Source organism: Mesoplodon mirus (genome assembly GCF_964341445.2).
Source record: "Mesoplodon mirus genome assembly, chromosome: 18".
In the NCBI taxonomy this organism is placed as follows: Eukaryota; Metazoa; Chordata; class Mammalia; order Artiodactyla; family Ziphiidae; genus Mesoplodon; species Mesoplodon mirus.
The window spans coordinates 43,410,299-43,435,284 of NC_138994.1; the positions used below are offsets into that span (position 1 = coordinate 43,410,299).

Below are 24,986 nucleotides of genomic sequence, written 5' to 3' on the forward strand. Positions count from 1 at the left end.
TCTGTGTTCTCATAGCAGAGGTTTGTAGGAGGGTGGGTTTTTATGTTCTGAATCAGGAGTTCTCAAAGTGCAGTCCCCAGACTTGGAGCATCGGCAATTTCTTAGACTTACTGAATCAAACTCTGAAGGGTGGGGGCCAGCAGTCTTTGTTTTAACAAGTCCTCCAGGGGATTCTGATGCCTGCTCAAGATGAAGAACCACTGTACTAAATAGTAATTAATCCAAAAATAAGTCTCTCCAAGGATATGTGGGAATAATGATCCTAGAAGGAGTGGTGAGCCCCCCCCCCAGACGACTTAACAAACAAGCCTCCCCACAGAGCTCTTTACAGCTCATTAAAACTGTAGACCTCTTTGGGCATCCAGTGAAAATGTGTTCCACAGAGGAAAATCTAGAAAACTTTTAGGTTAAAAAGCTTTAGGTGAAAGATTTCTCCTTGGGCCCCTCTTAAATGATCTGAAGGATGACAGAAAGACAAGGAAACAATCCACCTTGTTTGCAGTTTTGTCCTCAGCAAGTAGTAGATGTTAAACACTTGTTAAATGGATGTGTGGATTAATGAGGGATAAATATTGCATATATACTTCCCTTATCCTCTAGAGCAGTGATCAGCAAAATTTAGCCCACTGCCTGTTTTTGTAAAGTTTGATTAGAACGTGGCCACACCCATTCATTTAGGTATCATCTATGGCTGCTTCCGGGTTACAGTGGTAGAGGTGAGCAGTTGCAACAGAAGCAGTATGCCCTGCGAAGCCTAAAATATTTACTGTCTGATCCCAGCAGAAAAAGTCTGGTGGCCCCCTGATCCAGAGTAACGTTCCTCAAACCATAAAGTGCACACAAAGCACCTGGGGAGCTCGTTACGATGCAGACTCTGATTCATGGGCAACGCCTGTGCCGCTGGGCCCCGGACTAGCTGGGAACTAGGGCGCTGCGTGTAGGGCTGTGTAACGACGTCGGGGCTCAAGTGCCTGTGGCTCGTTTCTCTTGGGCTCTTCATGATAACTTGGGACTCTGCAACGCTCAAAGCCTGGACCAGACACAGGTGAAGAACAAATCACTTTATTAGGAAAAAAACAGTGTTACGAGTCTCAGCGTCACCAGACTCTTCTCCCCTAGTTCCCAGGTCCACACTCCTCTCGCTCTGCCTCGCTTTAGGTCCTTCTCTCCGAGTTCCCCAAAGGAATTCTTCAGAACTGTGAGTGCTTTCAGTTTCTTATCTTTCTCTAGGGCTGTGGTCCGCCCTCTCCACTGGTCCCTCTGGGCAGCCTCCAGCCCAGCTCTGTCGCCTCAGTGGGTCTGCAAGAAGCTACACCTGGAGAAGCAAGGCTACTCCGGCCAGAACCCACTTGGAAGGCTTCTCCTTCGTCTTCAGGTGTAAAGTCCACACGTAGGTGGGTCCTCGCTGACAAGTCTTGTACACAGGACAGGGATAGACACTGCGGCGGTCCTGCTTATCTGCGGGGATGGCCTTGAGGAGCAACACTGGCATGGGGGATGTCAGCTCCTTCAGCTTCCCTTCGGTGATGATCCCAGCCTGAGGACAAGGACACGAGAACATCTCAGGTCAGACCTCAAGCTCAGCCAGCCAGGCTTTCTCCTGTCGGAAGGTCTGGGAGAGAGAGACTGGGAAGACCTGGTTGCCCTGGGCCCACCCCCTTACTAAATTCTCTCGACAACCCACGATGGGGTGCCGTGGAGGGGTGGACATCATATTCCCACTGTTTTTCAGCCTGAATATCTTCTTGAAGCAGAGTTCCAAAAGCTGTTGCATATCATATGCACATTAATCTCTTTGGGGCTTGAATTTCTCTTAGTTTTATTTTGTCATTTAGTAAGCATACCGAATGCAGCTATTTGCCAGGTGTCATGCTAGGTGCTAGGGACTTAAAGCTGAACAAGAAACAGTCCCTGCTGGCAAACGCTTTAGATGTTAAGGCTTTGGTTATGTCCTGTTCCAGCTTCTTATGTGCTGTCCTCCACCCTCTGGAGCATTTTCTATTTTTGAGCAGAGGGAGCTGTGTTCTATCTTCACTCATGTAACAGGGACCTGGCCGTTCTGTAGCTTTCCAGCTGGGGCCTCTCTCTGGTTCTCTGAGATGTCTCCATAGTGCTGTCTGGGGAAGTTTTTTCTAGTAGTCCTGAGAAATATTCTGAGGAACAAAAAGGTGCCTTGGTGAAATAAGCTTACCATACCCTGGGCCTGAAGCTTTACGGTGCATGCTAGCACATTGAAGACAAGAAGTCCTGGCAGTAAAGAAAACAGTTTGACTTTATTTATCCCAGTCTTTCCCAAACTTATTTGACCAGAAGACCCTTTTCTTGCAACCTATTCATTTTCTGTGGCACTAGGATTTTCTGAACATACTTTGGGAAATGATGATCCAGAGTGACTCATGGATTCCTTGCCTGTGCCTAGGTGATTCTGAGCCCCTTACACTGTGGACAGAATTTGTTTTAATTCCCATGAAATGTATTTAACGGGAAGGATGTGCCTCTTCAGTTCTGGTAGAGGCTGACATGAGGCATAGAAAGTAACAGAACTAAGGTAAACAGTGAGGACCCCTTGTCCCCCACACCTGAGTGTTTATGGTAGGGAGTGGCAGCAGGGTAGAACCTTTCTTTTTCCATATACCATAAAACCAGCTCTTTTAAAGTGTACAATTCACTGGTTTTTGGGATATTTATAAACTTGTATAGTCATCACCACTATCTAAATTCCAGAATATTTTTATCACCCCAGAAAGAAACTCTATAACCACTAGCTGTCACCATTAGTAGTGGGGTGTTATTGTCATCAGTTATTATGGTTGAGTTGTCTGTTTCTCCCTTCAATTATGACAGTTTTCATCTCCTTTATTTTGGGGTCTCTTTTGTTAGATGCACATCTATTTGTCATCGTTATATCTTCTTGATGGATGGACCTTTTATCATTGTAAAATGCCTTTTTTTGGTCTCTACAATTCCTCTCTCTTCTGTCTTTTCTCTAATAACAATTTTTAAGTCTATTTTGTCTACTATTAGTATAGTCCCCCAACTCTCTTTGGTTACTGTTTTCATGGCATGTCTTTTCCATCTGTTTACTTTCAACCTATTTGTGCCTTTAAGTCTAAAGTGTGTCTCTTATACACAGCATGTAGTTGGATCAGGTTTTTAAAAATTTAATCTATTCTGCCAGTCTCTGCCTTTTAATTGTAGTGTTTAATCCATTTGCATTTAATGCTTGCTCTTTTTTCAGTCATTTTTCTTCAACAAACACTGCTTGGATTGCCAAAAGCCTTTGGTTAACTTCGGGAGTTCTGATAAGTTTGATTCTGGTATATATATATATGTATAAAATTACTATATATGATTTTGATATATACCTTATTATACTATTATATTATATATATGATATATATTATATCTTATTATATATATCTTTATATACGTGTGTGTGTGTATATATATGTATATTATTACTTTTTTTTTTGGCCAATGTTCTTGTTTTATGGAGGAGAGGAATTTTGGACATCCTTACCCTTCCCTTTTTTTTTTAATAGTAATCTTTTATTTATTTGTTTATTTATATATTTATTTTTGACTGTGTTGTGTCTTCGTTTCTGTGAGAGGGCTTTCTCTAGTTGCGGCAAGCAGGGCCACTCTTCATCGTGGTGCACGGGCCTCTCACTATCATGGCCTCTTTTGTTGTGGAGCACAGGCTCCAGACGCGCAGGCTCAGTAGTTGTGGCTCACAGGCCCAGTTGCTCCGCAGCATGTGGGATCGAACCAGGGCTCGAACCCGTGTCCCCTGCATTAGCAGGCAGATTCTCAACCACTGCGCCACCAGGGAAGTCCACCCTTCCCTTTTTGCTGAATGCTTTCTGGGATACAGACTTTGAGAACAAGAGTTCTTGGTGGGCGGGTGTTATTTTTTTGTTTGTTTTTATTGTTTGGAAACAAGGTCATGAAAAAATCGGAGGTAGTTGTTTGGAATCAATATCCTTTCCCCCCAGTGCCAGTGCCCCTCCTTCTGAGCTTCCTCCCTACTTATCTTTTTTGCACTTCTCTCATTTTGGCATCTTTAGTGTCCTAGCTCTGGCTACCTTACACCTAATACAGTCCACATGTGATCTCCACTGACAGACTTATGCAAATGTTCAGGTGGAGAGAGAGAAGTAGGATTCCTTCTCAACGTTCAAGCTTGAATACCGTCCCACTTTACCGTCCTTTCTGTTGGCTCTTGACTGGTTTCCTAGGGCTGCCGTAACAAAATTATCACAAAGACAGTGGCTCAAAACAACAGAAACGTATTATTTCACAGTCCTGCAGGCCAGAAGTCTTAAAGTGTAGGTAGGGTTGGTTCCTTCTGGAGGCTCTAAGGCAGAACCTGTCCCATGCCTTTCCCCTAGTGCCTGGTGGTTGCTGCAACCCTTGGCCTCCCTCGGCCTGTAGATGCACCCCTCCAGTCTCTGCCTCCGTCTTCACAGAGTGTTCTCCTCTTATAAAGACACCAATTATTGGATTTAGCACCTACTCTATTCTAGTGTGACCTCATCTTCACTAATTACATTTGTAAAGACCCCTTTCCAAATAGGTCACATTTTGAGGTTCTGGGTGGACATGGATTTTGTGGGGACACTCTTCAACTTAGTACAGCTCTCTAGGCATATTGATGTGGACTTGTAGGATCTCCTAGACTTTCTAATAGTTTTCCCGCGTTCCTTTGTATTGACTGCTAGGATAGTTTAGTGCAAATATTGCCAAATGGGATATTTGACTAAGTAGTCCTTCCAGATCATGTGTAGAACCAATGTAAACTTGTCCTAGAGTTATCCATCCTTGTTCATGTCACTTATCCCCGCCACCTGTGCTTGTTTGCTAGTTTCCTATTGGAGACAAAACATCTTTTCTGATCTTATGCTGACTCAAATTTGTATTAGCCTGCAGTGAAGAATCCATTCAAAGTGTCACTTTAAATGATATCACTGGCACCCCTTTGCTAGCATGTAGCAGTGTAAAAAGTAGGAGGGATTCCTGCCCTCCGAGAGCTCATGAATGAGGAAAGTGGACCAGGGAGGTGAAATGATACCCCCAGGTCACACAACAAGTTTTGAGCACTCCCTATGTACCAGGCACTGTTCTAAGTGTCTTGCATATTAATTCGTTTAATCATCACAGCAACTCTGTTTTCCCATTTAACAGTTGAGTAGGGACTTCCCTGGTGGTCCAGTGGCTAAGACTCTTCGCTCCCAATGCAGGGGCCTGGGTTCGATCCCTGGTCAGGGAACTCGATCCCACATGCCGCAACTAAGAGCTCGCATGCCACAACTAAAGATCCTGCATGCCACAACAAAGATCCCACACGCAGCAACAAAGATCTCACGTGCCACAACTAAGACCCGACATAGCCAAATAAATAAATTAAATTAATCAATATTTTTTTAAAAACAGTTGAGTAAACTGAGATTTTTCACAGAATTAGTAAGTGGTAGTGCTGGGATTCAGATCCAGCCAGTCTGTTGCTTTTAACCTCTCTACTCACTCTGCGCTCTTTATGTCATCCTTGGCTACATAGAAATGATTGGACAGCCTCAAGGGATGCTAAAAGGGCATCCCTGGGCTTCCCTGGTGGCGCAGTGGTTGAGAGTCTGCCTGCTGATGCAGGGGACACGGGTTCACGCCCCGGTCCGGGAAGATCCCACATGCTGCGGAGCAGCTGGGCCCGTGAGCCATGGCCGCTGAGCCTGCGTGTCCGGAGCCTGTGCTCCGCAATGGGAGAGGCCACAACAGTGAGAGGCCCGCGTACCCCCCCCCTAAAAAAAGGTCATCCCTTTTAGCAATTGTACTTTACAGGGGGCAGTGTGTATGTAATCAGCCCACAGGGGATGCCCTTCGGCTCATCCCAGGATTTACCTGTGCATCCCAGCGAGCGCCTTCCATGAAGAGGCCGTGTATGTAGGCCCCTTCCCGAGGGGGGCTCCTGAATTCCTCTCTGTTCTTCTTTGTCACGTCACATTGCAAGGCCATCTGGTCCAGGGGCCACTCATTCTTGCGGGCCGTGGACTGCATGATGGCGGTCAGGAAGGACTGGGGGTTGAAGAAGCCCGTCAACCACACAGTGGAGGGCATCGTAAAGTCGCCTGTCCAGGCCTCCAACTCCTTGATTCGGTTGAGCAGGTCCAAAAACCAGGCTGCCAGGCCTGCAGTGGAAGGGTAGGCGCACCTGGCCCAGGGCTCCGGCACTATGTCTAGGTACAGAGCGTCCTGTAAGTTCTCCATGTCGCTGGTCATGGTCAGCTCCCCCTGAAGACAAAGAGTGAGAGGGGAAAGAGTGAGGGGCAGCAAGTTCCTGGAAACAGCTGGCCTCGGGGATCTTTGGAAAGACAGGAGATGACTGCCGGGGTGGGTGACACAATGACAGTCCCTGTCTAGTACTTGATCTGCAAGGTTTGTCTCACAGAGACTGGTCCTCTCCCCACTCCTGTGGTATCAGAGTCTACACGTATCTACTGACAGTAGTTTAGGTCCACTGCAGACCTCAAGCCACCTGTGGGTTCCATGTTGATTCCACACTACCCTAAAGCTTGGGCTCCTCCATTCTCCTCCAGTGAAGGAGGAATCCTCTTCCAATTGCTAGATGAAATCTGTAAAGGAAGATGTACATTGAAAACCATCTTTTTTTTTTTTTTTTTTTTTTTTTTGCTGTACGCGGGCCTCTCACTGTTATGGCCTTCCCGTTGCGGAGCACAGGCTCCGGACGCGCAGGCCCAGCGGCCATGGCTCACAGGCCCAGCCGCTCCGCAGCATATGGGACCCTCCCGGACTGGGGCACGAACTGGCGTCCCCTGCATCGGCAGGCGGACTCTCAACCACTGCGCCACCAGGGAAGCCCGAAAACCATCTTTAAATTAAACTTTGTAACCTTAGTTATGCCAAGTATCTACAATTTCTTGAAGGTGTCGTCTATACTGCAGTGGTTTCTGCACAGGGGTTAGAGTACCCAATAAGGCTTGCCGTGTCTGATATGATGACCATCAGTCCTATGAAGCTATTTAAGCACAAGTGAGTTAAAATTATAAAATTATCAGTCAAATAAGCTACATTTCATGTCATCAGCAGGCACTGTGCCCTTAGCACAGATATGGAACATTCTCATCATTACAGAGGGTTCTATTGGACATCACTGCTCGAAACAGAAAGGCCTAGTTTTCTGTTTGGTAATTAAACTGTAGTGTATGTGTTTTTGCCAGGGTTGTGTTAAAAATTCTGTATGTTGCAATTTTAATAAAATATGTTTATGGGCATACAATAGAACACGCTGGCTAAACTGCAGATAAGAAGATATGTAGACAAATCAAGACTCATTACAAAAAATAAAGTCCAATAGACTTAAAAGGAAAAAGATAGAAGCTGTATTTATTTTTCCTTTTAAAATAAAAATGTTAAGTTTTCAATGGCCAATTAACTCACATAATTATAAAGTGCTTTTATAAATAATACACCAAATAAATTTGCTTCCCCACAGAATTGTTTTGGGTTGTTTTGAGTCGCGGTGTGTCTGTGGAAGTTTTTTGCACCTGTGAATGTTGTTGGCCATGCGAGTTGGTGGGGAGGTAAGGTCCCCCACCCTGGAATCATCCCACAACTGATCTAACAGGACTGGGTCAGCACTACTGGAAAAAGTAGGATGAAAATGTCCCGGTCCTTTGGCACATCTCTGAGGGCCGTGGCAGAGAAACAAATAGAGATGAACTCACATGGAGCCCCGGACTCTGCCAGCCACAGTTGTTTGCTGGTACAGAGAAGTCCTTTGTTGCCTGGTTATTGCCCCTGGCTAATTCAATCACTTACTCCGTGTGACCATGCCTTACACAGAGATGTGCCACTTCTGAAAACGGTGAGGTCCTATAAACATCTATTTCTCTGAAATTCCTTGCAAGAAGAAATCATGTGCTTAAGTTAAAATATATGCAATATTAGGGCAGTGAAACTCTCCTGTAAGACACTAAAATGGCGGATCCATGTCATTACACATTTGTCAGAATCCATAGAACGTACACCACCCAGAGTGAACCCTAATGTGAACTACAGGTGACTTTGGTGATTGCGAGGGGTCAGGGTAGACTTACCAGCTGTAACAGATGGGCCACTCTGCTGGGGGTGTTGATGATGGGGAGGCTGGGTGTGGTCGGGGGAGGGGGATATGGGAACTCTGCCTTCTGCTCAATTTTGCTGTGAACCTACAACTGCTCTAAAAATAAAATCTGATAATAAAAAAATGTATATGCAATACTTAACACTCTTCAGAAATCTAAAATCATTTTGACAGCAGGGAAGCATAAAATGTGTAACTTGCCTTTCTTAAAAATTTCTCACATCTGCTTAGAAGTTATTCTGACAATGATTTTGCATTTACTAATTGAAAGTATGAGTGATGGAGCCTTAAAGAATGTGCTGTCTCTTGGGTTCTGCCCGTTTGAGAGTGAAGCAGGAACGATTTAGGAAAAGAAGTCATTCACCTTGTGGTTACGGTGCTGAACTCAGATCTGCCCATGATCTTGAGTGGACATAGAAATGACTCAGTTTCAGAGGAGGGGTTGAGAAGAAACCAGAGAGAACCCCACTCCAAATTCACTCAGTGTAACGTGGGTCCCTTTCTTAGGAAAAGAGGAATAAACCTACAGACTCCGGGACAGCGTTTCCTAAAAGGTGTTCAGAGAAAATTCGTTTCCTCAGGTGCTGCCAGATTGGTGGAGGCAGGGTGGGCAGACGGGAAGTTTCTGGGCCAAACTGTGGGTAAGCAGGCCTTTTGTAAAGACTCCAGCTCCCTGCGAGAGAAACCTGCTTCCATCTGCTCAAGCCTGACCTCCTCAAACTCCCCCTGCCTGGATCCTGTGAAACATGGATTAATGTCTGCACTTATGTGCTCATAGGTCAAGAGTTGACAAAAAGGAAACTCACAAAGAGAACACTAAATCCTTAAGAAGATGATGTAGTTCAGGGTCCTGTGTGACTGGCTTGTTCCACGTCCACATTGCAGGGAAAGCAGGGAGAACTAAAGACTGGGGGACGCTTTATGGTGGGTATGAGGGCTACCTGGATGTGGCCTTAACCACTTTTTTTGTCCCTATAAATAAATGCTTTCAGAGTCTTTCTTAGGGAGAATGGAAGATAAAAACCTGATTTGCCCTCTAGGCCTTCATTGCTTTAAGTCAGTGCGCTTGTTAAAAGCACGGATTCAAAGGCTCCATTCCAAACCTAAGGACTCCAGCCTCTGGATGGCCAGGAATGTCCATCTGTAAAGGGCATCTCTGGAGGGTCAGAAGTGGCTGGTGCTCTGGGCTCGCAGGCACGTGGCCAGCGTCTGTCACGTGGGGTCAGCAACGCCCACATATGCCCTTCTCCAGGGGCTGCAGGCTGCACCTTGTTCTGAGGGTCAGCCCCTGTCTGCTTTTCCTTCCCTCTGAAGGTGGTCTTTGCAACCAGCTTTCATATGAATGAAACACCGGGAGGTAAAGAGATGGGGAGGGAAGTGGGAATTATGTGGGTTCCACCCTTCCCAGTCTGGCGTCCAGACTGCGGGCGACAGCAGCTGGTCCATCTGTGCACTCTAGCAGGCATGTGGGCCAGGGCAGCTGCCTGCGGGGTGGTGACCATAAGTCACTAAAGGGCCAAAGCAAAACCTGAACTATTAAGTCAACACACAACGGATGAGAGTAAAGAGCCAGAGCGGTTCCCCAAGTCAGCAAGCTGGGCTTTAAGACTGAACATCTTTCACATGTTTAGAAAAACAGGATTTGTCAATTAGGAGGGGCAATCAGCCACTGAAGCATAGGGGGGAAAGGTTTGATGCCATTAAATATCTGAATAATAGAAAATAGTTCCCAGCCCCAGATTCTGGGCTGGCCATGACTCCATCTAAGAGAGCACTGCCCAAATGAAATACAATGCAAGTTGTGAATGGGTAATTTTACACTTAAAATTCACAAAATTACATGTGCGTAATTTTACATTTTCTAGTAGCTACATTAAAAAAATAAAAACATGAATTTAATTTTCATAATATGTTATTTAACTTAATAGATTAAAATGTCAAATGTTTCAATATTTAATCAATATAACAGTTATTAATAAGATATTTTCCCCTTTTTGTCCTATATCTTTGAAATACAGCATTTAATTTAAACTTACAACACATTTCAGTTTGGACTAGCCACATTTCAAGTGTTAACCTGTTGTTAGTGGCTACCATACTGGACAGTGCATAAGAATCCAGCTTCGCCTGTAGTTTTCCTACACAGGTAGAGAATTTTCTGGGCAGGCTGCCATCAGTCAATGGCGCTTTGAAAGTTATACCTAGTTGTAAAGGATTGTAAAGGAATAAACTGGCATTTGGGAGTTCTGTACATCAGGCTTTTGCGCATTTGGTTAGTGGGAGTCAGTACCTCTGACCAATCAGCTCTGGGATGCTCACAGGACCTGGTTCTTCATTGTGTAAGGCTGAGAGCCAGATGTCTGACTCTCCTGAATTCTTCTCTGTGGGGACACGGTTGTGGCTGGTACACCTCTCCCAGGTGGCCACTTCTGTGTGCTGTGGGCTCCCACAGTCCTCAGGGGTTAGAGAGCTGTGCCTCTCAGTTCAGCCAGTACTTTTGGGTAGCATTATGGTTTCCCATCCAGCCAACTATGAATAAAAATTTTGTAATAAAAAATGCTAAGGGTATTGACTTAATGACTTAAAAAGTCAGACATCGGGCTTCCCTGGTGGTGCAGTGGTTGAGAGTCCGCCTGCCGATGCGGGGGACATGGGTTCGTGCCCCGGTCTGGGAGGATCCCGCGTGTCGCAGAGTGGCTGGGCCTGTGAGCCATGGCCCCTGGGCCTGCGTGTCCGGAGCCTGTGCTCCGCAACGGGAGAGGCCACAGTGGTGGGAGGCCCGCGTACCGAAAAAAAAAAAAAAAAAAGTCAGACATCTTCTAATTTGGTGCCCAGTCTGGGCAGGGCATTAGGGTTTGCCTGTTTGATGTGCTGGGTAGTGTGGGTTGCCCCATGTCTCCCTGTGCTTCACCTAAAACAGTCCTAGAACTTCAAAATGACTGTTAAAGAGAAAGAAAGGACCGGAAGGAAAACCTCGCTCAGAATTTCCTCTCCTCCCATTATGCTTCCCCTTCCACGTTCCGCTGGGAGCTGGGATGTGAGTTCCTCAGTGCTCCATGCACCAGCCGCTGTCCAGTGGGGCCTTCACGTCTCCCGCACATGCCAGGCTGTCCTGTGAACCCCTCCTGTTCCAGTTGCTCCCTTCAGCCGTTTCCTCCTTTCCTCTCCCATTTCTTGCAGCTCAGCTTAACCTCTTCCCCAGACTTGGAAACTTTTCCTTCTCTGAACTCTGCCGCTGTCCCCTTGCACCTTCACTGTTCCATGAAGACATCTGTCCATCTTTTCTTCTACCTACTTGCCTTAATGCTATTCACAAACTTGTCTCGCCACAAGAATTACCCAGCTGCTGGCTAAAAATATAGTTTTCCAGACCCCAGCACCAGAGGTTGGTGGGACTGGAGGGTGGAGATAGGAACACATATTGGGATGAAGCCCCCAGGGAGTCTGATGACCAAGCCAGTTTGGGGCCCTGTCCTAATGAGACTGGGTTTTCATGACAGCATTTTTAAGCGGAGATTGCTCTGTCTGTCCCCCCTGCTCACAGGGGACCAGGAGAAAAAGGCAACATACCATTGTCCTGACTGCTTCTGGGTCAATGGTGTCACCACCAGCCACCTTTAGAAGTTCACCATATCACTCTTACTTACCTGAGGCGACCCTCTGCTCCAGCCAAACCAAGTTAACTCTTAGAACAGGCTTAGGGTTCCTCACCTTGGGACTTCTAGAAGATTCTTCTTATTGCCTACTCTTCCTCCAAAGCCCCCTGCATGCCACTTTTCCGCTGGGGCCATCCTGACTCCACATACTTATTTCTTCCTTTCTGCTCGCACCTCTCTCTGTGTGGCACTGAATAAACCCTGCCTGGTACTGTAACCCATTTGTATGCTTGTTTTCCCGCCAGACTGTCTGTCTGGAGAGGAAGGCTCCCGTGTCAGTCTCCGCTGTCTCCCCAAGGGCAGAGCACCAGGGCTGGCCGTCCACCAGCCCCGCTCGAGCTAGACTGGAAGAAAAGAGTAACTCCCTCCCCACCCCTTCATCCTCGCCCAGGCACGCACTGGGATCCATGACACCAAACCACAGCGAAGGCTCTTGAGAGAAAAATGAGTGAATGAATTGGAAATCGGGTGGGTAAATAGACTGCACCAAATCGCACAGATTCACTAAGCTAAGACTGCAACAAACAAGCTCAAGATAATTACTAATATATACCTGCGTACCTAGGGAACCGAGCCACATAAAATGACCGGCAAGGTCCTTATTTATGCTTGAGATTGTTCTATGGAATTCTGTATTTCCTTTGATTACAAGCCGGTGCATAATTTGGTAACGTTGCCAAACAGCATCAGCCTTCAACATCCTTTCCCGTCTCTCCTTTCTCCTTATTTCCTTCTATCCATATTGGGTCAGAATGGGAATTAACAGACTGAAAAAGACTCACCCAGATTTCTCAGTCTACTTCATAGTTTCTATGTGAGCACACGTGAGGACGCTCATGGTTGTGTGTCCTCTGCACCTGTGACAGTGGTCACACGACTCCAAGAGGCAGACACAAGGGTGGCAGCACATCACAGGCCTGGACGTCCAGGGCTGGGCTGAGCTTTCACCGCTGCCTACAAAACTGGGTTCTCACTTTCCCTCTGTCTGGGGTTACAATTATTTTGATAAATGTGCCAGTGTAAACTGACAACAGTTACTTTCCTCAGCTCGTCAAAGGCAGCAGGACCTCCCACTCACCTATCACCAGGTGAACAGTTATAGCGCTTTTCTGTTAGGCTTTGTGCTGGGCACTTGATGGAATTATCTTACGGTGAATAAAGTAGATCTATTTACATAATTGTTGGTATAAATAATAGACCCTTTCGTTGCTCGTGAGAAACGTCAGAGCTTGTGCAGTATCTCGGGCCTTTCAGATAACCATGAGGTTGCAAAAGATTAAGGTTCTTTCCTTTCCTCTGAAGGAGTGTTAATAATCATGCCATCAGCTTACACTTCTGGGTACTTGCCACGTGTTGGGCATTGCTCTAAACATTTTATGCAAACCTATTTATTGAATCCTTCCCAAAGCCCTATGAAGTAGGACCACTATCCCTGTTTTACAGGTGAAGAAACTGAGACGCAGTGAGACTTAAGTCACTCTAAGGCCACACAGCGAGGAGGCAGAAGAGCTGGGAGGCGGTGCAGGGCTGTCTAGGACCTGTGCTTTGATGCAGCGCACACTTCTACGTCCCATGAAAGCAACACCACCCATGTCAGCAGGAGACACAGGGCATCGAGACTTCTCTTCTGCTCGGCGCTCAGAGCATGGGCTCCCGGGCAGCTTGCCAGTCACGGCTCATTCTGCCTTCCCAGCTTCCAGCTTCAGAGCCTGTCTTACCCTCCCTGCAGCCTGGCCAGACCCTGGTTTCTAGGAGTGGCGCCTTCTTAGGCAGTGAGGCTGCTGTGACCACTGCTCTCCGGCTCCCCTGGCGCCCCTCCCACAAGGGGTTCCCGCTGGCAGTGGCCCTCCCTCCCCCACCACCAGCCTCGCCCACCTTTAATCCGAGGTCTAGCTCTCGCAGGGAGCGCTGAATCTCTCGGGTGAGAATGTTCATCCGTTCGCACTCCTGGAGTGCCACGACCACGTAGGGGGTGCGCTCCTCCGCTTTGGCCATCAGCTCTGGGATGTTAAACTCGTCTGTCACCCGCTCCAATATTTCTTCCAGGACGGCCTTGACCTGCCCCACAACAGGAAACACAGGGTTAAGACGGGGTTCAACTTCTCCAGAAGGCCTCCATTCCCCTGCCACGTGGCACTAAATATGCCAGTCATCCGTGCCCTGGGCATACCCTTGCCCGCTTGCTGAGGTCAGCTGGGTCAGGGACTGAGGACCAACCGCAGCATGGCTTCCCTTATAGGCTGGCCAGCTCTCTGTGACTTCTGGGACCCGCTTAAAAGGATGAACACAGAGGCCTTTCTGAGAATTGGGAGTTGAAAAACCCAGAGGCTGACCCTGTTCGCTGTGGGAATCGAGCTAGGAGGGCATAGGACAGACTTGGCCTAGGGCAGTCGTCTGGAACGACGGGAAGCCGCGGCAATGAGCAGCAGTGACGGAGACATATAAACATTCCATCCAGAGTTTCCACGAGGCTGCACTGCAGTTCCTGTCCTTGGGTCCTGGAAGAGGCATCGCCACAGCTCATGTAAACCTCCTCCCACGCCCCATGGACCCTCCTGTCACACGGACTGTCAGCTAATCAGACCAGGGGAGCTAGAACAATCAGGGCCTCTCTCCTGGAAAATTGGAATTGAGGCACCAAGACTCTGGGCCGTCTCGGGGACAAGCACTGGGAGGCTGAGTCTGCCATTTTGAAGCAAATGAGTAAAGCCCAGGAGCTCTGCCAGCAGAGAAGGAAAAATGAGAAAGTGCAGACTTACTAGAACATGTGGCTGGCAGAGGGGCTGGAGGGAGGGAGAGAGGGAGCCAGGGCTCCAGTTCCAGCCCTTCCGGAGTCAGGAGAGCTGGTGGACGTGTGTGGTGGATGCTGTTTTGGTTCGTTCATCTCATCCCTCTGCTTCCAATGACGGGTCCCTGTCTCCTTTTGTGAAATTACCTCTTTCCCACTGTTTTGGGGCACAGTCACCGGGCCCAGCCCTCCCCTGACTCAAGTGGGCCAATCAGATGATCTTTCCCAGGAGCATGAAAATTGAATCTCAAGCCTAGGATTTAGGTGCAGAAAGTGGAGGGAAGTGCGATGGTCCACTCCTCTCTCTCTGGGACTCCAGAGCCACTGTGGTTTCTATCCTTTCTTCAGTGTATTCCTTTGATACAGTGAGCTATTTCTTGCCTATTTCAGCGAAACTGGCCTCTGTTCCTTGCAACCAAAGAACCCTGACTGAGTTAATATGGCGTTGTTATGTATCACCCGTGTGAATTTAAGCAAGTCACTTAGACCTCAATTTTCTCATCTATTAAAAATTTCCAAGAGCAACTTTCTCCACTGCCCCCTCCCCCGCCAACTCCCAGGGCTGGTGAAGAGATCAAACCAAAAGAGGTGATGAATGTGGCAGCATCTGAAAGCTACAAAGGACCCTATACATGTACAGGATTATTAATATTAATTTTGCCTTGTAGTGTTAACAGACAATACATTATCTAGGAAAAGAGCTGATGTCAGAAGAAAAGAAAGTAAAAACTCATTACCGTGTCACAGATGGGTCTCTGGTGCTGTCATAGCAAAAACTGGAATGGAATTTTAACAGTACCTGGAAGCTGCTGTTGAGACAGAAGACAAATGGCTAAAACGACATCATAGTTCTGTCTCTGGAGCTGAATTTGAAGAAACAGCCCTGTATCAGCAAGCTGCCATTTGGACATTATTCACAAAGAAATGAAAAGATAATCTGGAGCTATTGTTTCAAAACACATTGAACATGGGGAAACAGAGTTCTCTTCCGTCACTGATCAGGCCTTGGAGGATTTGGAGACCCTGCCTGAGGAGGGAGAAAATCCACAGACATAGAGAGGACACTTCAGGTGGGAGCAGTGCATGCCAAGGGATGTGGTCTACTTTACTTCCACAAGCAAACACCTCTGTTTTTTTTCCTTTTGGAAAAGTAATAAATGCTTATCATAAAAATCTAAGTATTACAGATTCCTCTGATATTAGAAGCAAAATCCTCCCACAATTTTGCCTCTTCCTTCAAAGGGGGAAAAAAAGCACTGTTAATTATTGGTTTATAATTTCTGCAGGTGTCCTTCAATGCATATGACTCTATCTATCCATCATCCATCCATCACCCATCTATCCATCCATCCATCCCCATATTTATCACGTCTGCCACATCTTCCTTCCTGCTTTGCTGCTTCTCTTCCCTCCATCGCTCTCCCTTCCCTCCCCACCTCCTTCTCTTTCTATCTATCACAAATGGAATCATAATACACACAGATTTTTCAGTTTGCTTTTTTTTGTGTTTTGTTTTTGTTTTCTTTCGGCCACACCATGTGGCCTGCGGGGTCTTAGTTTCCCAACCAGGGATAGAATCCATGCCCCCAGCAGTGGAAGCTCAGAGTCTTAACCACTGGACTGCAAGAGAAGTCCCTCAGCTTGCTTTTTGCACCTAATAATGTATCTTGAACACATTCCCTTGTTAGTACTGATGGATTTACCTTGTTTTTTTTAACAGTATATATTATTTCACTGTTTTGGCATAGCATAATTTATTGAGTCATCCCCCTATTAATGGTATTTGGTCTGTTTATCATTCCTACTACTATAAACAATCCTGCAATAAAGAAATATATCATAACATCTGTGCCCTTTTGAGTGTTTCCACTGGTTGAATTCCTAGGAATAGAATTATGAGTAAAATATATGAACATTTTAAACTTTAGTAGCTATTGTCAAATTGCTCTACAATTTAAGCCTCTACTAACAGAGATGGGAGTACATCTTTCTTATGTTTTCATCACTGGATATCCTCACGTTTAAAAAATTTTACCATTGTGTGAAAAATAATATTTCACTTAACTCCATTTAGTTATGAGTGATGTTGAGAATATTTTACTATTTTTCTTGGCCATTTGTATTATTATGTGAATTTCTTTTGTGTCCTTTTCCTCTTTCCCCTCTTCTTCTCTCTCCTTCTTTTTCCTCCATGGGTAATAACTGTGTATTAGTGAAATCTGCCCACTTCCCGGTATCTGTGTTGCAATTGGGTTCTCCTAGTTTGGCAAGTGATTGTACTTCATTCATCTGTGACACACACACACACAGACACACACACACACACACACACACACACACACCATTTCTTGAAGTGGTTAGAAGAAGGGGATAAGAAAATGACAAGAACTAGAAGCTTCCTTTAATGCTGCCCAAAGAATCCTAAGCCTATTACTCACATAGTCCCGGCGTTTTCATTTTTAAGCTAGGAACATTTTTGATACGAGGTGGTTTGGATTCTGGGCAACATAAACTTTCTTATCTTCCTTTTGTTCTCAAATTCTATCCTATGCATCAAAGAGTAAAACAGGTTGAGTAGTGGGGTTTAGAGCAGCTTTCTCAAAGCAGGCTCACCTGCATCACAATCGCTGGGCTGCAAGTTCCTGGGCCTAACCCCAGCCCCCAGAATCGGATGCTCCCTAGCTCATTCTGCGGCATATTAAAATTTGAGACTCATTTTAATGACATCACTCCATACCTTTAAACAAACATCCAGCCCCCTTACTATCAGTCAGTTTGTTTTCCTACAATCAATCCCTGAAGGCTAAAAGTTCGATAATTCTCCAGGTTTCTTAATCCTTAATCTTCCAGGTATGTTTCCTTGTAACAAAGGAACCTCTAACTAAAGGAACCCGGGTAGTGCTCTGGCGGGGAGGTGGGGTGAAGCGGACGCATCTGTGGGAGACTGAACTGCCTCGTCTTCTGCCCTCCGCTGCGCCCGCACCAGGAACAGAGCTCCCAGGTTGCCTCTGGTCACCCTGCACCACACGGCACCCTCCCTGCCTTCCCACGCAACAACCCCCTGCACCTCCCCGAAGTCTCGCCAAGTCCTGTGCTTACTACGTAGCACTAGCTGTGCGTTAGGAGACTCGGGGACTGACTGTCCTTCCCACAGAGACCGCAGTCTCCTCTTCAAGAGGAGCGAGTTCGTCCACACGAGCGTCTAGTTGGCGGAGGGAGGGTGGGGTGTCTAGGGACGGCTCCCCACCCGTAACTACTTAGTTTGGGAAAGGAACCATGAGGCCCGTTTCGAGGTTCCCAAACCACGATTGTTCAGCTCTGCCCTTTCTTCACTTTGGCAGACAAACGGAATAAAACCTGCCTCTGAGGGAACGAGCGAAGCACTGCCACACCCAGCGGCTGGGACGTCCTACCACCAGGTACCCCGAGGGCCCGTCTGGTCACGTGACTGCGGCGGGTCCCTCGGAAGCGAGGGATTGGCGTGGCGAGGCTGGACCAGCCATGCGCGGGGAAGACGCACGCCGAGCAGTCTGCGCTGTGGAGCCCAACGCGGCCGTCGGGAGAAAGGGCGACCTCAGCAGTCCTGGGCTCCCCAGAATATCTCGGGCAACCCCTCCATATACCTTTTCTTCTCTTGCGGCCCCCGCTCCATCTCTGGCCTGGCTGTCCCGGGGCTGCAGCTCCAGCACCGTGCGAAAGAGCTTCTCCGAAGTCTGGGTCAGGAAGCCGATCTCCGCGTTCGGATGGAGGCCGTAGAGATGCGGCGACTCTGGGGGCAGCTCGGCGTCGATGTACTAAAAAGTCAAGGGCAAGCTCACTTGAAAACCAACGAGACGTGTCTCCCATCTCCCACCTGACTAGTCCTCTGCAGGGCAGTCAGTGGTCCGGGGCAGGCCTCAGACGCCGGGGCCCCTCTGGCCCTCCAGGTGGACGCCACTCACCGATGCTGGCCGACCTCAGCGTGCTGCCCACCTGTTAGGGCACATCCTTACACCGTCCGTTTGTGTATGCCCGGCTGGTTTTCCAGAACCTCCACATTCATGAGCTCATTCTTTTGGGGGAAGCTTAGCTGACTATCCGTCTCCAATCTCAGCCCCTCCCACGGCACCCTGACCTACACCTGTCCCTCCACACACAAGGAGGACTTTTCCGAGTCCCTCAGAGATACTTTTCCTGCCTGGGAATTTTACCCAGCCCTCCCCGCTTAAATTCCTTTTCTCTCCCCTCTGTTTATTTAAATCAGGAATGATAAACCTGAATGCAAACATGGGACCATGTATGCAAAATAAATGTGTGAATCCTGGTGTGGGATGAAGTGAGCTTTGCTTCTGGCAGAAAGCATTCGAATTAAAAACATTTAAAACAATGTGTCTCCAAACACCACATCTCTGTGGTCAGTTGTGGTGGGCCATAGGCTGCCATCCCTAAAAAGTCCTCCCCAGCATGTAAAGCTCACTTCCTTCTCCAAATGTTTCTGAGCACTCTGTGCCAATTCTCTCCATTACAGTGAAAAAATATCCCTCAAGTTTAGCTTTGATGATTTCTTGGTGTTAGTAACATCTAGTCTAAGTAAAAGATGGCTCATTCCTTAAAGGCAAATTTGCGTGTTTATTTTTGCATTTCTTCCAGCACCCAGCACACTCCTGGTCTCCTGGTAAGCCCTATAAGCGTCTACTGACAGATTAAAGGGAGGTATGGAGAAAGGGGAACTCTACCGAAGTCATCTGGAAAGTGTTATCATTGCCCATCACCTGCATTTGTTCCACAGACAGTAGGGGGCGCTCTTGCACAACTTTCTTGGCTAAAGCCTTCAAAGCGTTTATTTAAAAAATTCTTTTATTTACTTTCAAGAGAATTATTGTTTTTAATTTCTTCTCATAGGCCTAGTTTTTCTGGATCAAATAACTTTTATGACTTACCTTCTTAAATTTTAGGAATTAAAAATTTGTTTAAAGCTTGTAGTTAATGTTCCTATGACCAGTATTTCCCTGAAGTTTGGTATTCAAGAGTTCTTTTAGGGATGTTCAAAAATGAAGCAACAAAAAAGGTTTTTTTGTTTGAATTCCTTTTTAATACATTTTCATGGTAGGGTAAATAGGCAAAGATGCACACCTTAAAAATAGCTGAAGTGGGCCTCCCTGGTGGCGCAGTGGTTGAGAGTCCGCCTGCCGATGCAGGGGATACGGGTTCGTGCCCCGGTCCGGGAGGATCCCATATGCCGCGGAGCGGCTGGGCCCGTGAGCCATGGCCGCTGAGCCTGCGCATCCGGAGCCTGTGCTCCGCAACGGGAGAGGCCACAACAGTGAGAGGCCCGCATACCGCAAAAAAAAAAAAAAAAAAAAAAAAAAATAGCTGAAGTAATAGTAAAATGAAAACCCAAAGTGAGAGTATGAAAAAACTCCATGAGGATGTTTTCTTGGTATGTGTATGTGTGTCTGTGTTCACAGCAACCAACAGAGAATGGGAGGGGTGAGTGATCTGCCCACAAGACCATGTCCCTCTGAAGATACTGAGAACCACTAATATAATCTTTACCAAAAGCTGGCTAAGTTCTTACCTGAATTTTTGCTCCTAATGGTTGTGTCAATATCCTGAATGAAAACAATCAGATAAATGCCCGAGATGTTGTTTGTAGAAAAGAGCACCAAATAGAATTATCGAGCTAAACATCAAGAATAAAAAGATCTCTAAAAGTTCAACTTTATCACTAATTTGAGGCTAGAAACCCTATAGTAGCTCTTACATTGAACAGGCTGAGCGCCACGCTGATGTGACCTCGGCTCTTTAAGCTGGGCTTCCCCGGCCCTGCATGCGCATCTCCAGTCCTTCCCTTCGGGGAGAGACCCAGGTCCCTACCTGGTGGTAAGCATTGTAGTCCATGTTGCCTGGGAGGGGGAACCCTGGGGCCAGGGACAGCTCTCCTTCCAGCATTTCTGGTTTGATGAATTCCTCCAGGTAGGTCCTGCAGAGTCTCCTGTCCCACTCATCAGTGATATGGCCTCCGTACATGATCTCACCAAAGAGGTAGCGCAAGTCATCATAGGGGACCTGAGAGACGGGAAGGAAAGGAAGATCTCCACGCAGGCCCTGGGATGGCCCAGTGTGTGGACAGAGGGTGAGCCACAAGATAGGGTGGTTCTTGAGATTAGGAACAGCGTCTTTATTCATCCAAGCTCCCCTGGTGCCCAGTGGGGTTGGGCACACGTGGGAGCTCATTAAACGCTGGAGGAATTACATCAAAGAGTGAGAGGAGGTAAGACACCGGCACTCTTGCACACATGCCTTCCCTCTTTCACAGTCATTAACTGTGGCAGTGAAGTCAGTCTCTACCTATGGGTCCTTTAATCACGCCAGTGTCGAACGGAGGAAAGCGAGGGCATGGGTACTTTTCCCATTTCCTGCCATTAATTAGCATATATTAATTAATCATCTCCTTGGAAAGTTCAAAGTGAATGAAATACAGCACACAAGTTCATGGGTGTTAGAGACAGGGGTGGAAGCCACCTGGAGAAAGCCACGTGGCCGCGGCAGGTGAAGGGTTGGTGTGCTGTGTGGTGGGCTTCCCAGGACCCTGGAACCGGAGGCAGAGGCACTGCTTCTGGGCTGGCTTCATTGTCCCCCAAAGGATGCTGTGTTTGGTCCATGAACCAGAAGAGCCTTATGGCGTACACATCCCCTTAACTGGAAGAGCGTGGATTGTTAGTGTGTTTTGTAGGATGGAGACATCAGACAGAGGAGGAAGGAGGCGAGGTGTAGCCAGAGTTTAGCTTCTTTAACTTCCGCAAGACCGTGCTTACGCAAGGAGCTGCGTGCACCACGAGAAGGTCTGCCTTGGCGAGTTAAATTGGGAGTTTGTATCAGGTGAGTGTGGGGTCCCTCCCTGCTGATCACCGCCCCCGGCAACGCTGGGAGCGCACAGGGTGGTCTGGGGGGCCCTGAGACTGACACCAGTGGGTGGCTCACACCAGGCGTGAGGCACTAACGGGGCTTCCTGAGCTTTCTTGCCCCCCCCCCAACCGTGGTACTCACTCCTCAGCCTCACACTGGCCCTGGGGTTGCCCCTGTGGTAAACTTGCACCTGCTCACTCCCCTTGGGGAGGGTGTAGACCTGCCCCGGTGAGCACGCCCCTTTCTGGCCGTGCTGATGCCACATCATCCTTCTCAGAGGTGCCCTCCCGAGCCACTCCGCGCCGCCGGAAACTTTACCTTCACGTTGGCCTCCAGGAAGTTGTAGAGCACGTTCACAGAGATGGTGAGGTCCCCAGTGTTGAAGGGGTAGGAGCGATTCCACCCCTGGGGCCCAAACTTTCTTCTTTCTGCCACCACGGCGTGAAAGTAACAAAGGGCGAAGAGGATGCTCTTAAACTCTGTCTCCCGGGAACACAACTCCAGGGTGTCCTGAAAGGAAATGTTGCTCGGTGTTAGCACAGGGCAGGCCATGGTGCGGGTTAGGATGGCAGGGCTGCTGTGTTCCCGTGAGGGTCTGAGCTCCAGCAGGACCGTGGGTTGCTCTGTGGACAGGCATGGAATCGCGTTTGAGGGGACCTTGCAGAGGGGCTGGGTTTTAGTCTAGAGTCAGAGATAAGGTTTAGATTCAGCTTATAACGGGGTTTGGTTTACAGTTCAGTTTCACACACATGGATGTGCTAATGAGGTTCCCAAGCACAGCTAACGGAAAAAGGGGTAGCGGCCAGGGGAGCATTGTGTTTGTCCTGTTGATGGCACTTTGCGCTGGGAGGTGGGAGGGGACTCCCATAGCATCACCTCTGACTTCCCTCCTTCCTGCCATGTTTTTCTCACCCATCATGGAATCTTAGTAGGTGTAATTACTGCCTGTGTGACTGAAGAATCCACGGCTCATCTGCTGGGGGAGCTGCGGGTAGTGGGGCGGGGGTGGGAGTGGGAGCCACAAGAGGCTGAGGGGTGCCGTGCCCTGCCCTTCCCATGCTAATGTCTCCTCTGAAGCAGAGCAGGGGCGATCGGACATGTGGCTGCAGAAGCAAGACCTCCTAGGGGTACCGACTGCAAAGCATAAGGCGGGAGAGACGGCGTGGCTCATGAAGAGAGGATGAAAGACGGGACAGATGGAAGAAAAGAGGAGCAAGAGAGAGTCCAGAGGGAGTCAGTGGAATTGCGCTTAGATTTTAAGGGGGATGGTGATGATGATGGGGAGGGGAAAACCTGCATTTTGAAGGGTCGTTAGGACAAGAGCCCTGGATTCTTTGGAATTAAGCACGTCCTCTGAGTGAGCTCCTCTCTGTTCAGGAAGGAGCAAGATGTGGCAGGTAGAGCCCACGAGAGGCACTTTGAAAGCTCACACGAACTGGACTGAGTTCAGCCTTGGCGTTTCTTCTAAGAAGTGGCCCTTAGACGTCGCTTACCTGGGGGAGGAGGAGCGGAGGAGGCGGGAGAAGTTAAGCTTCTGGTAGGCCTGATTTTTTCCATGGAGAACCCGTGACGCAGTCTCCCTGTCTTTCTGGATATGTGGGGGTCACTCTGGTGCCTTGGTTGGGTACCATACTTGCCTTGAAGGTATGGGTGTGAAAGGTCAGAGGTGGGACAGAGGGCAAAGGCGCTGCCTCGAGCAAGCAAGAACGTAATAGCTGCTTTTTGGGCAGCGCTGCTCTCTGCAGACATGTAGGGTGTTTCCTGTGTTACCTCTGACATGTGGAAAATCGAGTCCTGCTGAAAAACGCCTTTAAGCAGACAGACAAGAAGCCACACTTGCTGAAGCTGGTTGACAGTGTATACTCACATGAAGGTCAGAGAGAAATAATCACCCCCGAATGGCACAGGGGTCAGGGAAGCAGTGATAAAAAGAGCTCAGTTCTGCAATTTGTCCCATAACTGGTTGGACTAGGGCTCTGAAGGCACAGAGTGAATCATAAGGCATATAAACCAGGCTACTGTTCCAGGGCACTTGTAAATGCAGAAGGAAACATTTAAAACTCTTGTGAACAATGAATCCACTCATAAATCTATCCCTCTTCCTCAGAATGAGTTACTGAAGAGGGCTCTAAGTGGCCCAAACACCAACTGTCGTGGAAGGGACGTTCCAGGAAAAGCCAGCCTCTCTTGGGATGTATTTCCCAGTTGCTTGATGACCAAGACTGTCAGACTAGACTAGGCTTGCAGGGGGTTTAGCCCAAGGACGAGGGCCCATGGGGAGCCTGAGCAGATGAAGCCGGGTATAGCTATAGATGATGATACCCCACCCCGAGGCAGAGTTTTATAATATTAATTATTAGAAGCTATTCCATGTGAAGCAGCTGCCGCTCCCTTCCCTGGCTCTGCCCAAGACCCTCAAGGCAGGAGAGCTGGGGGTTCCCTACCACTGTACCCTTCACCAGAGCAGGCTAACTGCACCCTAATGTCTTCCTCCCTCCCCAACTTTTAAAAAAAAATATGGTAAAATATACATATCTTAAAAGTTACCATCTTAACCTTTCTTAAGCCTGCAATGCAGTGGCATTATTACATGCATTCACGTTGCTGTGCTACTCAATGCCTTTTTTTTTTTTTTCCTTTTCTCTGGTGAGTAGCAGCTGAAAAGATTCTTCCACAGAATTGTATTGAGACATGATTCACATACCACACGTTTCATCTAGTTAAGGTATACACTTCCATGGTTTTAGCATATTCACAGGGCTGTGTGATCATCACCACAGTCTAGTTTTAGACTAGTTAATCACCCTGAGAAGAAACCACATACACATTCATTGTCACTCTCCACTCCCCCACTTTCCCAGCCCCGGGCCATCCCTAATCTGCTTTCTGTCTCTACAGATCTGCCTATTCTGGACATTCCAGATAAATAGGGTCATACAATATGAGAACTTTTGTGTCTGGCTGCTTTCATTTATTTAGCATAATGTTTTCAAGGTTTACCCATGTTATAGCATGTACCAGTGCCTTGTTTTTATTGCCAGATACCGTTCCAGTGTATGGATTCACCATCTTTTGTTTATCCACCCATCAGTTGAGCTATAGTCCCAATGCCTTTTCAGGGCAAAAAGGTCTTTGCTTGGAACCAACTACAACCTCCTGTAAAGAAGTCTGTAGATTTCAAAGTTAAGAATGTCTAGTTGCCCTACATGGAATATAAAATCTAGAAAACTGAGAAGCTTTGACCTCTGGTACAGAGCACCGAGAAGTCAAGACCTATTTAGGAAAAAATACAAAAGGAGAAAAGAAAATGCCCCGGACAAAAAACCTTGCCTTCTGTACCATGTTGCAGTGGGAAGGTATTTTGTAGGAAAAATGGCAAGCTAAAATATCTGAGATCTCCTGGTAATGTTCCCCTGCTCTCTACTCCAGGTTATGTGGGAGTTTTGGAGCTGGGTTGGAAAGGTGAGTGCAAGAGGAGGGGGCTGGATAAGTTTCGCTTCTCAGATCCCGGGGAAGC

General features: G+C 47.6%; 1 protein-coding gene across 2 annotated transcripts in view; it reads right to left on the bottom strand.

The window, feature by feature from the left end:
* Window positions 1-1,046: 1,046 nt before the first annotated feature.
* DNAH9 (dynein axonemal heavy chain 9) overlaps window positions 1,047-24,986 on the bottom strand; it is a gene marked incomplete at its 5' end in the record, with an annotated part of 308,568 nt that continues 284,628 nt past the window's right edge. For both annotated transcript variants that reach the window (XM_082605525.1, XM_082605524.1), the window contains 6 exons: window positions 1,047-1,537; window positions 5,896-6,285; window positions 13,669-13,851; window positions 18,205-18,375; window positions 20,438-20,629; window positions 21,788-21,979. In XM_082605525.1, coding sequence (XP_082461651.1) covers window positions 1,310-1,537; window positions 5,896-6,285; window positions 13,669-13,851; window positions 18,205-18,375; window positions 20,438-20,629; window positions 21,788-21,979 — 1,356 coding nt within the window. In that variant the 3' untranslated portion in view covers window positions 1,047-1,309. The remainder of the gene's footprint in view (window positions 1,538-5,895; window positions 6,286-13,668; window positions 13,852-18,204; window positions 18,376-20,437; window positions 20,630-21,787; window positions 21,980-24,986) is intronic.